The 18,198-nt window shown below is 50.1% G+C and overlaps 1 protein-coding gene across 16 annotated transcripts in view; it reads right to left on the reverse strand.

Annotated features, from left to right (window-relative positions):
- LOC144115083 (uncharacterized) overlaps window positions 1–18,198 on the reverse strand; it is a 263,914-nt gene that overhangs the window by 137,069 nt on the left and 108,647 nt on the right. For 14 of the 16 annotated variants that reach the window (XR_013311238.1, XR_013311240.1, XR_013311237.1 and 11 more), the window contains one exon: window positions 7,381–7,672. Coding sequence is in view for 11 of the 16 variants with exons in the window: in XM_077649231.1 (XP_077505357.1) it covers window positions 7,381–7,672 (292 nt within the window). In the remaining 5 variants the exon portion in view is untranslated. Of the gene's footprint in view, window positions 1–3,633; window positions 4,240–7,380; window positions 7,673–13,982; window positions 14,103–18,198 lie in introns of those variants that run through there. The other 2 variants (XM_077649233.1, XM_077649235.1) reach the window with 2 other exon arrangements.

An 18,198-nucleotide genomic window follows, 5' to 3' on the forward strand; every position in this document is an offset into this window, starting at 1 on the left:
CCACTCTCAGGCACCGTCGACTTCGAAAAAAAAAAAACGGCCCCATTGGCTCTGCGGGAAAGTAACACCCTAGGTAGAGTGTACTGGAATGTTTTTGAGTGCGCGACAAGCCGCCGCGGAGAAATGCCGCCAAGCGTGGAAGTAGTTGGCACTGCAGTCAACCGCTCTTGAATGCGTCTTCGCGGTCAGGCTCCTGTTTGCTGCCGCGCACGGAAGTCGCTGCGTAATGCCCGTGTGATGTTCAAATTAATGCATCGTTCCTCTTTAGTAAAATGAATTATGCAAATGCTCTGTGACCTCACGCACCCCATAAGAAAAAACTCCAAGACAATGCGTAGCAGTAAGTGAAATGCCTGGAAACTTACACAGGTTTACAATTTACACAGTTAGTTGGAGTCAGCGCCCGTCCAGTGCACTTCTTCCTGTGTCCTTGTGTTTTGTAGCGCTATAAAGAACTTCGAAAAAAAAAATGCTTCGCCAACTAGCCCCACAACGTGTTTTGTTGAGCTCCCTCCCCCGTGTACATCCGCGATCTTATTTAGTTTGCATGGCGCTGCGACACTGAATTATGCAACAGCCTAGCGGAATGCAGTGACTGCGATGTTGTTGCCTTAATGACATGGCACACACCCACGACGGGGAGTAGGCCAGGGTTCGGCGAGGAGCGTGCCGCGGTCGCACGGAACGCTTTCGTTGTCGCCTTTTAGCGCACGCAGTTGTTTAGAAGGGCAAGCTAGTGGACTTACTTGCAGCACAAGTGCAAGTAGAGCCTTTGTAAAAAATTTAGAGCCGACAGGGTTCGCTTCCGAGCCACACCGCATAACTCGTAACGCATTTCCAGCGTTCCATACCTCCTGAAGGAAAGATTTTTGGTCCCGTTACCTCCAATGGGCTGAACAACCAAAAGTGCTGCAGGAGCCCCAGTATACGTCATAGAAGCAAACCCCGTGAGCTTTGAGCTCTTGACAAAGGCTGTACCTAGTAAAAGTGCAGTTCTAGTTCATGTGTCTAATACCAACTTTCCACTTGAGAGAAGCGCCAACAATAGGTCAGGCAAACTTTGTGCACGGGACCCCAGTCGTAAGGCAGCAGTAGCCAACCCCCCCCCCCCCTCCCCCCGCTTAAAAAATATACGCGAATATGGATGGCACAACTATTTTTATTTATATATACACTGCCCCACTCAGTCCTCAACAAGATCTTGCATCTTAATTTTCTACACACGGCTCAACTTTAAATGGTGCTGTGCTTTCCTTCGGGCGAAGTCACGAGACTTGTTGAGACCTTTGACGAAAAAATGTATTCTAGTCAAAAGATGTCATATTTGAGGTGAGCTCCTTGAAGTGCTGATCGCATCTAATGCAGTTCATGCCTTGCTTGTTCAGAAGAGCAAGCACATCCATGAAGCTGTCGTGATGCAGTCCTCCAGAGCTTAAATATCCTGTGAAAACGTCCTCAGCTGACTGTTAAACTTGAAGAGGCTCAATGCGGGGTAGAGCAAGCCACCAAAATTGCATGTTGTTGTCAATGTGGCAGCATTCAAATTTTTGCCATCGGGAGTTGGTAACAGAAGCTGTTCCATGCACACACGACATTTTGTTTCCAAGATACACTTTCTTGCAACGAACCCTGCAATGTAGTATCAATAAGCCTTCAGTCACACCTCTGACTGTTATAAGAATGTTCTGTCATAGCTTCTTTGTTGTTAAGAGCTCTTTCTGCTTGATCAAGATTACCCATGTTGATCAGCATATCAATTAGTTTCTGCTGCTTATGAGAACCTGCCGCCTGGTCCTTGACTGACAGAAGCTAGCTAACCATCACATCAGGCACATATTTGATCCAGCGACGCTCTTTGCCAGATTGTAATAATCCTCCAATCAGTGTCCTTTGTGTTACGACACTACGGTTCGTATACGAACCGCCTCCATATTTGGATAACTCTAGCACGGTTACTTACAAAGCGCTCGCGGAGTTTTGCATGAGAACAAAATTATAAATGCAAACATTAATGACTGCAAAACCTAGTAACTGCCCCATTCTTGGAGGACACTTAAACTCCGCCGTGAGGGAAGACGGTTTAAGGGATCGAGTCACAACAAGAAAGACAGGAACGAGGAGACACCGTAGTACAAGGCTCCAGATTATTTCACATATTCTTTAATGTGCAAGGTGAACAGGCGACAAGTGGACAGGTGGACAGAACAGCCTGCAGCAGGCAGAAAAAGGCAATTTCCCGCTGGACCTGACAGTAAAACCAGCCCTCCATAACCCACATGCTGAAGACTAATGACCGTGCCATACTAGTATATACCGTATTTTTTCGCGTAATCTGGGGACATTTTTCTTAAAAATGAAAAAAAACTCTACAAAGGTCATAACGTGCAATGCATACGGTATATTGCCGCGTGTAAGTCGACCCCGCACTCACTCCCCTCGCTGGCCGAAAAAAAAAAAGTCGACGCCAAATCGCCTCACGTGGATCTGTGAATGACAAAGCACCCCGGCGGCATCTGCAGTGATGTCGCCATCAGTGCTAGCTGACGTGGACATTAAAGGGCCGCAGAAAGGGGTTTGAACTTTGCTTTAAAATACTTGCACTGAGAAGAGTACAGGCCGCCGAGAGTCCATGCCGCGTGCGAGACCTCAGAAGCGAGCGGGACATTCTTTGGCGTTTGGGCGTGCGAGAGGAGAGGGAAAGGCGCGAAGACGCGGAAGTTTAAATTTTGTCTTGCAACATAACTCAGCTTCCACAAAACGCATTAAAATATTCCTTGCTGGACGATAATCATGAAGCGGCGTCTTTAACATCTCAGACATATCTCAAGCTTATTGAGAGCCCCCTTCTGGGCCCCTTTAATCGTTCTCAAAGCTTCGATCAAAGCTTTGTCCTGCGGGCAAGAACTTCGTCAGGCTGGAGAACTTTGAGGTAGAAGTGAGGAACCGACGGTTTTTCAGGCCCTATGTGAGCCTTTCGTGCAGGGACCTGTGTTCCAAGCTCCTCCTAAGCCTGCGGGGCGCCAAGCACCCCACGCCCAAGCGCCAGTCACCTATCCACTCGTGCCCAGACAAGAGTCCGGCGCGTCGGCTAAATCCGCGCTCTTGAGCGACAGTGACTCCTCGCGACCTACGCACCAGCTGGAGCAGTTACCTGTAGCGGTGACGGCATCCTTACGCGCGAGCTTTCCATCCAGACCGCTGATGACTTGCGGAAGTGTGCCCACGACTCCATGCTGAAGTCTGCGCTCCCCTACGGCGGCACAACGGCAGAACACCACCATCCCCTGCGCCTCTGTGGCGGCCACACGACGGTTCTGGCGAAGCAGCTGCTGGCACGCTCTGCATCCGGGATGCTCGTCGTGGGCGACGAGGTTTTAGATCGAGACGGCCGAGTACGCACAAAAGTGTGCCCACGGCTCCATTCTTAAGGCTGCATGCACTCATACGCAGCGGCACAACGGCGGAGCACCACCACCAGGCACTGCGCTTCAACGGCTCCCACATCCAGGGGGCCGCCATAGTCCCGGCCAAGCAGCCGCTGGAGCGGACTTCATCCAAAACTCCGTACTGCTGCTCGCGGTCGTCTTGGGAGTACCACGAGGCTGTAAAGGCGGCCGGGAATCGAGGCAGGAAACGGTGACGACGGAGTCACAGACCTTCGGCTTCTCGGCGCAGCACATGTGGTGATACTCTGCCTATTCCTAAACGCTTCGGCATCAAGCACGTCAGGCATGTGTTCAACTACGACTCACCGCGTGCCGGTACCGCGGATATGCGCTGCTGATGCTTAAAAATTGCGCGGCTTAATCCGATTCTGAAGATACTATCTGGTTCGTTCATTTGACGCGCACTCAGCCTCCAACAAGAGAAAGCGTTCCTTAGAGTGAAATCATCAAAATGAAATCATCCATAGTAAATCCAATTGCTATCGCAACTTTCTCCCGTCAAGTTTGATGATCTTCCTCCCCATTTGTTAAGGTGATAGCACTTGATGGCGCACTAGCTAAAACGCCATTTTATGTCCTGGTGAAGCTCGGAGTACCAGGTGCAGCCAGCGGTGTGGCCTGTGAGAGACTCGGGTAGCTCTTTCCGAGCAACCTCTCGCGACCAGTCATTAACATGTCTGCTATCTGCCGGGGTGGGCAGTTGGCTCACAATCCGGCGGGCAGGTTGCCACATGACACGGTGGGCAGGCTGCGATTACGTCACCAGGCTCGCAACGCGTCACGCGTAACAGCCCTGTTAAAGTAAAGCAAAATAAAGCAAGCAAATTCAAACAAAAGTAAAGCAGAACAAAGGTAAAAAAGCTTAACAAAGATAAACAGCTCAACGAACGCAAACATGCTAGGTATGCTGTGATTACGCCACCAGCTTCGCAACGCGTCACGACCTTATTAAACAAAGGCAAATTAAAAGAAAAACAAAGGCAAGCAAACAAACTAGCGCACCTAAGTCACATTTAACCTAACCAGGTAAAACAGGGCCCAACCTTTTTCCATCGTCGACCTTCTCCCTTCATTTTTCGCTTTATCATTTAAGGCACGCGAAACACACCGACCCTAACTGCTGTCAGTTCAGCGACTAGAGCGTCAACACAGCGCTATGCATCTGTGCGCGTGTGTGCCATGGTTCTTGTCTGTGAGGGGGCTAAAAACGCGCCAGAAATGACTTGCCAATAGAACGTGCCGAGCTTTTTATTTCGGCTCTTCAACAGCCACAGTAAAAACCGCACAATACACAATGACGCACACACACGCAAAAAAAAAACGCCCCATTAAGGTTCTGGAGCTCTCTTGCGTGTAGTCATCTGATGCAATATTTGAAAACATGGCCATCTACCTCAAGGATTTTGCACTACTGTTGCAATTTACAGCCACCTTCGCTATATCCGGTATATTTCCTCCTTATATCAGCTCATATGTTTTATAAACGTGTTAATGTTAATCAGAGCATGACGAATCCTTTGGCACGATCCGAAACCGCCTGCGCCGAATAGTTTGGCTGTAATGGACGTCTGAAGGTCTTTGGAATGCACGTGTGACGACACACTCTGCACATGATGATGATGATGAATTTTTATGGCGCAAGGGCATCTATGGCCAAAGAGCGCCATGGCACAAGGCATTTTTCAAATTCTCAAGGTGGGGTCGAAGACCCATTTCCCAAGCATTTCACCCTAAATAAGCCGAGCACCAGACCAGGGGAAAGCTTGTACCCATTGTATCACCGGTGGGTACCCGGCGGCACTGGGGATCGAACCCCGCACGCGAGGCGGATGCTCAACCACTTGGCCACCGCTGCGGTATCCACTCTGCACATTATTCCGCGCATCCTCCGCCTTGTTATCGTTCCCGGTAAAACGCAGCGCCACCGCTGCGTCACCCAAGGCATGCGTCACCGACAGTGGCTACAAAAACAGGCTGCCCGGCCGGGAAGATCGCTAGACGAGCGTAGCGTCGGTATGCTCGTCCGCTGCCGTCGGCAATCGAATAAACCCTTGTTACGTTTTTATGTTGGGATTCGTCATTCGGCAGAAACGAGATCCCACACACGGTCTGGGGGTGGAAAGGTCGTCGGTGCCACGGCACTCTGATATACCGCGGCACTCAAAAGCCCCAACTCGATGGACATATCCTAGGCGTACGTGCGGAGCGCCTGGCCGCACAGGGCCGCGCCGCAACGGACCCTATGCTCCTGGCGCTGGCTAGCTCCCCCTCACGAGCCGACGGAGAGAAGTTCAAGGCGTGAAGAACAGGAGACGGGGGGCGCTGAAAGGACAAGTTAAACCGCGAAGAAAAGTGGGGGGGAACCTGACTGAGCTCCAGGCCACCAAAAAAAAGTTCCCGAGAGCCCGTGCGTACGCCCGTGCGCGTAGGCGCTCCGCCCGTACGCATATGATGTGTACATCGAGTTGGGGCTTTAGGCCAGATGCTTGTTGCTGCCTATTGTATATGGAGCAAGTCGCACTATTTTTGTACTGTGCTTAATTGCATAATTAGTCCATAAAATTAGCCAACTTCGCCAGCAATGAAGATAGGCGAAAAATTGCAATGAGAAAGTTGTGGAACGGTCCGCAAAACGTTCCATGGAACAGTTTCTGATTTTCCATCTATTACGTATTGGCTTTTTTCGCTCATTGCAGATGCCCGCAAAATACCAAAAATACCACGTGGAATGCCTGCTTGCGTGCCACTGTTGCAGTGCTCTCAAACGTTCTGCGTCGCTTCGTCTTAAAAAGCCGCGACATATTTGTAGACCCTGGGACACCCTGTATAAGGGATTGAAAGTATGGGTATTAGATCAAAGAACCTTTTTCATTTATTTAAGCATCCTCGTCATCCATCATTACATACCCTTTTATGCCCTGAGGCAATTACTTCGGTTTAAGAAAATAATTGAGGCCTCGCGCCCACTGTTCTTATGTGACGTAGTGTGGTCGCGTGGTAACTGTCCTAGTAAATTTGGGCTTCATTACAGACAGGCGCGTCCTTGACAAGCGTAAGTAGTAAGAGCTAACGCTGGAATATGTTGGCGTCAGTTCCCTTGAAGCTAAGTTTCATTCAAAGACTTTGAACAGTCGCGCGTAAAAAAGATTAGCACTAGTGAAGTGCCACAGGAGCGGCAGATGACACTCGGCGATGGGGTGACGAACACGCCGATAGTAGAAATTAACGGTGGTTTAGCTTCATGATGGTTTAGCCTGGCAGACTTTTATGCTATGCTTTGGCCGTTTCTTTGGTCTTTGTCAGGCTAAACTGTCGTGAAGCTAGCCAAATCGATCACGTCACCCGATTTTGGTTGACCTTGACTTGACCTTTGACCTCGGCCTTTTGTCTTTGCAATGGCTTGACTATTGGTCAGACCATTCACCACTCACTGGTTATCCAAACTTATAAACTGAACGCTTGACCTTGGCTGAGCCTTGAAGGTACACGGCGATCTCAGCCCGTTACCTCCAGTGGTGAAGCTACGGCTTCAAAATTTCCGGATGTGTTCGCGAAGCATGGCGCCGCGCTCATGTTCATGTTTTTCACTCGCGACTGTATGCAACACGTTTCAAAATGTGCCGCAGTCTCCGCAGTGGCATCGCCATCAGTGGCACTTGACGTGTACTCTCCTCACGAGCGCGCTCATAGCTTTGTTTCACGAGGATCAAGCTCGGCAAGCATTACACACGTCTTTGTAGGCGATTAAGATGCATTCAAGAGAAAGGCCCGTGCTTCCTGCATCTACGAAGTCTGCGGCACGCCAAGTACGCCAAGCCGCCCGTCCGGGCGTACACTGTCAAGGCTCCCATGGCCAACAGGAACGCCTTGGCTCGTGCCAGGGGTGGGTCCATCACGACGGTCGCATTCACGCCGCTCAGCGACGGTGCCTCACCTCACTCTTCGTGCAGGCCAACACAGGTGCTCGTAGCCGTGATCCCACTTCCCACGTGCCAGCTGGCCATCCAGAGACCCGAGAGCGCTGGTAAGTGTGGCCACGACTCCATCCCGAAGACTGCTGCGCTCGTCTGCGACGGCACAACGGTAGAACACCACCAGGCACTGCAAGGACGGTTCTGGCCAAGCAGCTGCTCGCGCCGGCATGACCGAGAATTGCGTGGTGCTCTCCTTTGTTGCCTTGAGCCTGGCCGCCGTGCAAATGCCGCTCCATGACCCAGTCTAGGCAGCTGCAGGCATAGGCACAGAAGGCAATGACAGTGTAATCAAGGCCTGAAATCCAGTTTTCGACGGAAACCCGTCTGGTCGGGTATGTTCATGGCGGAAAATCTTCAAGCGCCGACCAATCGTTAAAAAGATGACGTTTCGGCGCCGGCTTACAGGGGCCTTGTTCGCAATGAAAGAAAGACGGGAGTGAAGTTAAGTTATATAGGTTTCATGATATGACGCAAGCAGCGGGAGTGTATCGGGGGTAGATTGCCTTCGTTGCGATTATATCGGTGAAACAGGTGATTTTCGGAAAAGATTGCAGCAGCCCCACAATGATGTCAAGAACAAGCGCGTGGCAACAAACGCACTGGCTGATCATGCTATCTCCGAGGGCCATGACATCGACTGGGACGGCACGAAGATAATCGGAAAAGAAAAGAGCAAGACGACAAGGCTTTACCTAGAATCTTTTTATATTCAAACGACGGCAAACACGCTTAATCGCAACGAAGGCAATCTACCCCCGATACACTCCCGCTGCTTGCGTCATATCATGAAACCTATATAACTTACCTTCACTCCTGCCTTTCTTTCATTGTGAACAAGGCCCCTGTAAGCCGGGACCGAAACGTCATCTTTTTAACGATTGGTCGGCGCTTGAATATCTTCCGCCATAATCAAGGCCTACCAAGTTTCTGGCGTCGCTCATGTCGGTGACCGGGGGTATACTGCGGCGGCTGCTCGACAGTGGGACATAAAAGACGGCAGGCACAAGATGCGCCTTGTAAACTTCAAGACTTCGCAATCAACTACCGAGTATGTTCAAATCTTGGGCCCCAACGCACTTCCGGGAAGCTTGCGCAGCTCAAAAAATTCTTGCTGCTTAATTTAGCTCACTGACATTGCAGAACAGTAAATAACGTAGGTTTCCATTATCGACTCCTGCATTCTGCGTCAAGCTCCTTTGTGCACTGAGTATAGACAGCATCCGCAGAGTCTTGACACGGTGCTCAAGAAGAATTTGGTTTTTTTTTTCGCTTGCTCCCCATATGGCGAATTCGACAAAAGGCGGAGCGAACTTGTTTAAAAGTACAATGACGTCATGCGTGCCAGTTAATTTCAAGAACTAGTCGAAATTTTTTGTGTGCTGGCATTTCTGATCGCTGCTTGGTGAAAGACGCAACTTGTAACGTCCCTCAAGGCATATCGCTAAAGTGAACGCGAAGGCAAAATAACCGATGGTCGTTCAGGGTAAAGGATTGAATTCCAAGAGAAGGCAAGCGTAAGAGGAAACTGCAGTAAGTTGGGTGGGCGGGCGTAGGGTGGCCGAAACTGGCGCAGGAGAGATATGGGGGAGGCCTTTGCCCTGCAGTGGGCGTAGTCAGGCTAATTATGCTGATGCTGAGCAAGCGCCCAGCCCGCAGCTTTGTCTTATCGCGAAAGATTGCTTACATGAAGTTTTTAGGTTAGTGCGCCTGCAATGGCCCCCGCTCAGCAGTCGCCACATGCGAGCAGATATACGGAGCCCGCGATCAACTTTGACTGGCCGCAAAAGAAGTGCCAACGTTCTTAATTGAAGCGGACTTCGGCACATAGTAGAAAATCACATGTGGCTCATGTTTCCACGGAAACAGCGAATAATATTTTTGCGGATCGCACACTGGGACCCAACGACGCGTGCCAGCCGGTATAGAACCTAAAGACATATTTTGTGAGGCCCGTAGCAGCACAAACACTTCACTGCTGGCGCACTGGAACTAGGTGCCAAACGCCCCGTCCTGGGCAGTGGCTATAGCTACTTCACCGAGCTACCCGCAGTTACGCAATCGTGGAACCTTTAGTTAGCCCTGTTAATTATGACCACTAGCGGACACAGACACACGTACAAGTAAATTTTGTGAGATACGTCGGATTTCGAAGAAAACGGCATAACTGTTCGACGTACAAGGAGAAAAAAAAAGTGGCTGTGGCTTAACTCCGCTGAGCCAGGATATACAGAGCGGTAGCTATGTTAAACATGGTTACACATGATTTAACTTTGGCTTATCTTTACTGTTTCAAGACTTCAGCGAGAGCAAATCGTTTCTTCGAGAGCAAATCACGTGATACATCACGTGCCACAAGTGCAAGAGCGGGCGTCCAGAGCGGCGGTCAGCGTAGCGGCGGACGTGACTGCCAAGCCCAACAGCGAATCACGTGACACAGCACATGCCACGACTGGCGAGGAGGAGCAGCCGAGCAGCAGCTAGCGCAGCGGCGGACGTGACTGCCAAGCACAACAGCGAATCACGTGACACAGCACATGCCACGACTGGCGAGGAGGAGCAGCCGAGCAGCAGCTAGCGCAGCGGCGGACGTGACTGCCAAGCACAACAGCGAATCACGTGACACAGCACATGCCACGACTGGCGAGGAGGAGCAGCCGAGCAGCAGCTAGCGCAGCGGCGGACATGACTGCCAAGCACAACAGCGAATCACGTGACACAGCACATGCCACGACTGGCGAGGAGGAGCAGCCGAGCAGCAGCTAGCGCAGCGGCGGACGTGACTGCCAAGCACAACAGCGAATCACGTGACACAGCACATGCCACGACTGGCGAGGAGGAGCAGCCGAGCAGCAGCTAGCGCAGCGGCGGACATGACTGCCAAGCGCGCAGTTGGGGCGACGAAGGTGAAGAGGAAGATGAATATCGAAGCACCTGCCACGCGTGATTTTGCACATGCAGAGCGCCTCCCGTTAGAGGTGAAATCTAAGAGCCACATGCCCTTCAGGCTCAGCATGGGAAGAGTACAGAAAATGCGCCGGGTCTGTCGTGTCAGAACACCGCGGACTATCAGATGATCGGTCCGACGTACCCGGACAATAAAATGTATGCCGGGTTGGTCCGACGTTCATGTAGCGGCGGTATGAAAGACCACGGGAGCGTGAGTCCTCTGTGCTCCACGAAGCGCTCTCGCCACACACTCCCCCTTCTAACTCTCTCTCTCCCTTTCTCATTATGGCTAATGGCAAATATTTCGAATAAAAAAAATACCCAACGGTGGAAAAGGCGCATACGCAGTCAGCACGGGTGGCTTCTCTACATGCATGTACCTGGTGCCGCCCATTGCCGCCGGCTCTAGGTGGCAGTGTTTCGCGAAGTGATGCTCTCCCGTGTTCCCTTTCATATTGCCGCTACATTTACTTTTAACCACAACCTTAAAATCGCAGATTGTCTCTGTCCGGCGTACTCGAAAAAAAAAATGTACCGGGGTCGTCCGACGTAGTTTACCCCCAACCTGAAAAAAGAGCGATAGAATTCGTTTGATATATCCAAACCAAAAAATGCGCACAGTTCTTCCGAGGACCCTTAGGCACAGTCTAAAAATATTGGTCTGCAGAGTTTTATTTGCAGGAGCTTGCTTTCATAATTTCATTAAGGTATTAAAACTGTCTGAGCACGGCATAACGATGGAGGTAATGAACCGCCATCGAACGCTCAGACAGTGCACACTGCGATGATGTAGCATAGACGACGTTATCTTCTTGTGCCGCAGGCATGCTAGATTATGATAATGAAACCGAATGGCAAAAAGGTTTGGCGCCCGTTCAAGCGCTTATCTCGTGACGTTTTTTTTTTTTCGTTAGCCTCAGCTCAGATCTTACGTAACCTTCTATCGATCCAGGTTTCTGCGAAAAGCCTTCAAATAAGACTGGACGTCTTTAGGGGCGTCCAACGTTATTTTAATTACAACTCGAAATGCGCACTCGGGCGATATTATATTGCGGCTTCCTCTCGTCCCGCAATAAAGTACGGGCACTGATTTCTGGGACGCATAGGGGAGTCCTGAATGCAGGAAAACGCTGTGGTGAAATTTGCGTCCTGTCTGAGAGGTAGCCTCGGCCAGGTCTCTAGCCTCTCCACACGTCAGCATGCAGCCCACAATTAAGAACAGTGCTGACTGGGAAAGGCGGGGAAGCTCTCGAGCACTGTCACGTTGCCCCTCGGCTCTGGGAAACCTCTGAAGGACGCCCAGAGCACGGTCCACGCGAGCATGGCATCCCAAGCGTCCGTCTTGATCGCCTCAAAGTTCTGAAACGGGCCCTTGTACGCATTTGCGAGGCAGTCAAGGGTGTCATCTGACTGCTCAAGAAAAGCTTCGCGGGAAGCCCATTTAGATGAAAGCAGCCTTTTAAAAATGCGGGACCCAATTCCTGCGAACTTGATAGCGTTCGGAACGCGAAGTGAGTACCACGGGGCATCCAGGTAACTTGCTTCCATGGGTTTACTCCACACACGCGTGTAGTTTGCATCTATGGTTTTTGCCGCGCGGCCTGACCAGTAGCCACTCCCCACGGAAGTGGAAATAAATTCTGCCGTGCGCAGCCAGTTAGTCATGGCACGCAGCGTCATGTCCGGGTATTGTGCGTAAACGTCTGCGAAGTAGTTAGACCTCGACCGCCTGAAAAGCTCTGCGTGCACATCCGCCAAGCTGTGTTCGGAATGGGCGGCACACTTTTTAGCCAGTGCTGGGGCCGTGTGTGCTGAAGAACCTGGACAAAAGACTGGCTGTGGTAAAAAAAAGTCTAAAGTATTTGAGGAGCTACTGGTAGTGCGTGTAGGTTCATGAATCAGCTGTGTTAGATTGAAGTCGGCGCAGATGTCTAAAAAATGGATGCATTCGGAGGATGGCTGCTTAAGAGAGGGAGCACCGGATTTCCACACTATATTTGGAAAATTGAAATCACCTAGCAAGAATAAATGTGATTTTTGGTATCGGACAATTAATTTGTTAAGAACATCCTAAAGATCAGTGCAGAAAGTAGCTGGTGAGGATGGGGACCTATAACAAGCACAAAAGATAAGGTGGCCTGTTGGAAAAGCTACATGAGTGCAAACTATTTCTAGCGGTGAATCAATGGGGATTGCGAATCAATGGGGATTGCATGTCTTCGAGCATGAGATAGTTATGCTGAACCTGAATGTGGAGAGGTTGAAACCGGTGATGCGTTGACTGTTTTGGGTTCAATCGAGCTCCTAGCTGGTCTGATCTCGCATACTTCATCTGTGGTTGCGCTATACACGTAGCATTTATTACCTATGATTAGTTTGTTATGTCGCAAAGAATAGGGCTGACCGCTAGCCTTTCCAAAGTCATTTAGTGCTTTCCTCGATCGACGGGCAGCTTTGCAAAAATCTTCCCCGATTGAAACACCCTCCCCTTTAAACTTTGCTTTTTGGGAAAGTATGTAATCTCTCATTTTAGAAGAGGCAAACTTTGCAATAACAGGCCGTGTCTTGCCGGCCTATGAGCTCTATGAACCTATGAACTCTATGAATTGAGACTTCCGAGGAATTCATATTGAGACACTTGTAAAGAAAATGATGTATCTGGGCTTCTGATTGTACTGCACGTCTCTGATAAGTTGGCTGAGATTCCATAGAAAATTAAGTTATCGAGTCTTGATTGGTCTTCCAGAACGTATAACCTTGACGCGAGCACAGCGTTTTCATTTGAAATTGCTTCTTGGACTGCGCTAGTAATATCTGTTCCTGAAGGCGTATTTTCAAGGGACTCGACCACGGCTTCCACGGCAGCCACTCTTGGATAGGTCGGAAACAGTTTCAGTAAGGGTTTCATGGCATTCATCATACACCGTTCGTCTGGACTGCCGAGCAACAGGCTGCTTTCACAGAGCTGCGCCAACGGCTGCACACTACCCCTGTGCGGGCTCACTTCGATGAGGAGGCCGCTACCGAGATACACACCGACGCTAGCAACATCGGGCTTGGTGCCGTCCTCATTCAGCATCAAGAAGGCGTGGAACGTGTGAATGCGTATGCGAGTTGCACACTCTCGCGCACCGAAATCAACTACTCCACCTCGGAAAAGGAGTGCCTCGATGTCGTCTGGGCCACGATGAAATTTCGGCCTTATATCTATGGTCGTCATTTTAAAGTGGTCACCGACCACCATTCCTTGTGCTGGCTTACCAATCTCCGGGACCCATCAGGCCGCCTAGCACGCTGGAGCCTTCACCTTCAAGAATTTGATTACACAATTGCCTATAAGTCCGGACGTAAACACGAAGACGCCGACACGCTCCCACGCGCACCCGTCGAACAAGCTGATGATATCGCAGAGGATGACAATCGTTTCCTAGGTGTGATCAGCAGTTCGGACTTAGTGGCAAAGCAGCGTGCTGGTGCTGACCTGCGGTCGGTCATGGATCGCCTGGAGGGCCATGCTTTTAACGTACCTCGACACTTTTCCCGCCACTTGTCTTCTTTTTGCATTCGCAATGCCGTACTGTTAAAAAAAAACTCCAGCAACCGTGGCCGGCCCTACCTCGTAGTCGTGCCATCAGACCTCCGCGACGACATCCTTTCGGCGTGTCATGATGAGCCCACCTCTGGCCATTTGGGATTTTCACGCACGCTCGCCAGGCGGTGCCGCGCAGTACATCCTCTGAAATCGCGCGCTTCTTCATACACCACATTGTTTTACGACATGACGCCCCGTCCTCCGTCATCACCGATAGGGGCGCCGCGTTTACAGCGCAGCTTATGTACGAGGTGTTCCAGCTGAGTGACACGGACCACTGCAAGACTAGTGCATACCAGCCGCAGTCATACGGGCTCACGAAGCGCCTCAACAAAACCTTAGCAGACATGCTCGCAATGTGCGTCGACGTACAGCACAAGACTTGGGACGAGATCCTCCCATATGTGACGTTTGCCTACAACTCGGCGATTCAGGAAACGACTCGATTTACGCCGCTTCGCCTCGTCTACGGGCGTGATGGCCAAACGATGCTCGACGCCATGCTTCCGTGCCCCCCTGACGACCAGGCGCTAACGCCAGACGCCGAGGAATTTACCCGGCATCCAGAGGAAGCCCGCCAACTGGCCCGTATGCACATCCGCCGGCAGCAGGCAACGGATGCGGAACGCTACAACCAACCACATCGCCACGTCGAGTACCACCCCGAGGACTAAGTGTGGGTATGGACCCCGGTACGTCGCAACGGCCTGTCGGAGAAGCTCCTGAGCCATTACTTTGGACCCTACACAGTGCTGCGCCGCATCACGGATTTGACGTATGAAGACCTTCCAGATGGCACTCTGCCCAGTTCGAGACGTCGACTGCAGCCTGTGGTTGTGCGCGTACTGCGTTCGAAACCGTACTTTACGCAGTAACGGGAACCTCGTTCGCTCCTAGTGCGCCCACGTTTTTGCTTTCCTTTTTTTTTTTTGGATGGGGAGGGGGAATAATGCCGCCAGGTGTCCCCGGGCGGCGCCTTGGGGACAAAGAAGTGAGACGCGCGTGCTCTTTGGCAGCTGGGACACTGCTTACGTGCCATTCATCTAGAGGCCATCATCATCATCATCATCATCATCATCATCACGGCTTGATTACTTGCGGCCTGTGCCTAGCCTTTTGATTCTGCAACCCGTTTGTGAAAGTATATTAGAGCAACGCATTTCCTTCTAACGATTAGATCGAGCGACTCTTGAGTGTCGTTACTTATGTGTACAGATGTCTACAGATCAAGCAAGCCTCTCCACATACCCAATAATTCTGGACAAAAGCATCCTTGAACGGGAAACAGTTTATGAGCGCATTTCTTTCATATTTTGTAAGATTTCACTATAACAATCAATATATACGCAGACCTCCCGTCGGCAGGCTTGCATTTTATTGCTATTAACGTTTTTGTTGTCGTCAAAAGCGTTGCCTATTGGCTTTCCATGGCAGTCTTGACTGCTCGATGCGAGCGATGGAAGCACTATAAAAGAAAGATTTGGCTACATACCGGAAGGATGGACTAATATGTTCAATATTGCTGTACCATTACCTTACAGTTTTCTAATGTTCAAAATTTTGTCCAAGGATGCTGGACATGATATTTTGCTATAAGATAGGTGAGAAATAGCGTGTAGTAATCAATTGGGGCTCTGCTTTTTTCAGTTACTTTTCGTGGGCTGTAAATTACCACTGATATCAGTTACATTTTAGGAAAAGTCATTGCAATTCTAAATGGGTACTATTTTTTTTTTGTGAAATGTACAAGACTGCTCAAGGAACGACTCGGCAAACATCCCGGCATCCAGGTGGTCAGTTTAAGTGAAGGGTTACGGGCGATTTTGTACCTCGTGTCCATGCACCTGTTGCTAAAGGTATCCCACATGAATATACCTTAGGCCAGCAGACCAAAGTGGTTAACGGCAAAATTCTCACGCTCTCAGAGTTGGGTCCAAATGGGACCAACAAGGAGCAGGCTACTTGATGCAAGTGGAAGGAACTGGTACCGTGAAAAATTTTTATGGCCAAATTTCTAGCTGGTTCCAGTTCCAGGCTCGTAACAACTGCCGCCAGCCAGTTCGGACCCTCTGGTAATCAGCGCGGAACAACTATATCCTTTGCCAAGTGGTTTATACTGTGAAATCGCCAATTGGTCCGTGTCGGTTCTCGACCGGGATCAAGTGGTAAATTTCGTCGTAGACCGCCCAAAACAGCACCAGCTTGGATCGATTAGGACCAACTGACAGTTTCGCCCAAGACCACTTGGCTCCTGATGATCTCACTTAGTCATTTCTTATAACTCGAAGGAGCCTGCGCAGATGACGTAGATGAAATGGCGAAGTATAAGCCTCTACAATTTCACCGGCGTTTGTCCGACGCCTGTTTTCTCAGGCTCGTCATCCCGTTCGCCACTGACGCCTTGCAAAGACAGACGCCTTCTATTGGAGCTTCAGGCGGCCAGTAGCATCCTGGTGGTCGCTGCATCCCTCAGTGAGGTCGATCGCTGTTGCCGAGGGAGCCGGTGCGACGACCCTTGCGACAGGGAACTCTTGCGTGAGGCACTCTTCCGCAGCGGCTCAGTCATGGCGGAGCTCTGCAACTGCAAACTTAGCTTTAGCGGTAGCAGCAGCAGAACATAGGAACTAGGGGCGTCATTTATGCACGGAATGTCCCCAGAACAGTCTCAAAGGGCAGATTACTGACTTTTATGGACGATCTTTTAAGGTGGAAGCCTTATTTGCCCCATTGAACCAAAACCCACCTGTGTGTGTGTGTGGGGGGGGGGGGGGGGGCTGCGTGCGCGCGCACGTGTGTGCACGTTTGTGCGTGTGTATGCTTTGACTAGTAAAACCACAATTACAATTCGAAAATTTAAACTTTCGAGAATGTACAGGCGCGGACATAGGTAAACGGAGCACGCGATTTCGCTCTCAGTGCAAACACGTCTTTCCCATAAGGAACGGAGAAACATTGTTCGTCCATGAGAAAGCGCACTGGCGTCCCCTACCAGCATGCACGCACCATGGCTTGCAATTTCTATTGGGCAACGCGCGAAAAATGTTGGAAGCCGATAGCGCGCTTCGTTTACTTTTGCGCACGCCTGTACATGACTTTGAAATGTTAACCATTTATTTTTGCAACTCTATCGCTCAGCAAGGCAAGAGGCAGTTTTCGAAGCTGTACTTCTTTGAATTGACGAAAGCTGACAAAAGTGAAAAACATATCACATTAAGCGATCTTTTTTCCGTTACGCAGATTTCACAAACTTCTCATTTTGGGGTGCTAACCCAAAGCGGAACTAATTTTAAGACACAATGTTCATTCATTTATAACCGTGATAGGTTTAGTTTCAGAATTTCGGAATACGTTTTCGTTCTATATTTTTGGTACAGTGTGGTCTAAATGGCTTAGAGATTATTTGGAATGTTTAATTAAAGATGAAAAATCCTGACTGAAAATTCAAATTCGCAAATGTGTGCGAGTAAGCACGTATGTGCGCTTACGTGCATGGTTGCGATGAAAAGGGGAAAACCCCGTCCGCATAGCAACTGCTTTGAAATGCAGCTGACATGCGTCAGTTTTAGGGAAGTCTAAGGGAAGGGGATAGAAGCGGGAAGAAAGCTTATAGGAAAAAGAAAGGAAGAGATCGTGCATGGTGCACATCCTTCGCGTGTGCCAATTCCACGCATACGAGGCTAAATCATGCACAGCCCAGGGCGCGAGTCAGTCCAACACGCATCGGATGCGTTGAAACTCTCGAAACTTCTGCGGACGCACTTTCAGGCTGAATCAACAGCCACTAGATTTTAACCTGCTCTTTTAACTGCAACAACAAAAGTTTTAATCAAGTCGGCTCAGTCCATACGGAACGAGGCCATTACCATCTTCCCTATAGTTTTTTAGCGTTCCTTGAGGCAGAGTCCTCTCGATAGCTGCCATTTGTACGCTGTTATTTCATAGCGACTAGGGTGTCATCTTCTTTGTAAACTCAACACGCCTAATACAGGATCGGACACGCAAACGCCGTCCAAAGCTTTCAGGGATTTTTTGCTCGTCGCTGGGCCCAACTCATTTAGCGGAGAGGAGCAAGACACTAAAAAGAAGAAAAAAAAAACGACGGACAGAGACTCGCGCGCCGGTTTAGCTGCTTACCCTGTAAAGCTTCACTTTTAGCAAGACAGCCATGACAAGCGAGGATAGCAACAAGCAACGGCGCGTACTGTTAGTTCAGCACGCGGCAAGCAAGCGCGAAGAGGGA

This window comes from Amblyomma americanum, chromosome 1, assembly GCF_052857255.1.
Source record: "Amblyomma americanum isolate KBUSLIRL-KWMA chromosome 1, ASM5285725v1, whole genome shotgun sequence".
Classification (NCBI taxonomy): Eukaryota; Metazoa; Arthropoda; class Arachnida; order Ixodida; family Ixodidae; genus Amblyomma; species Amblyomma americanum.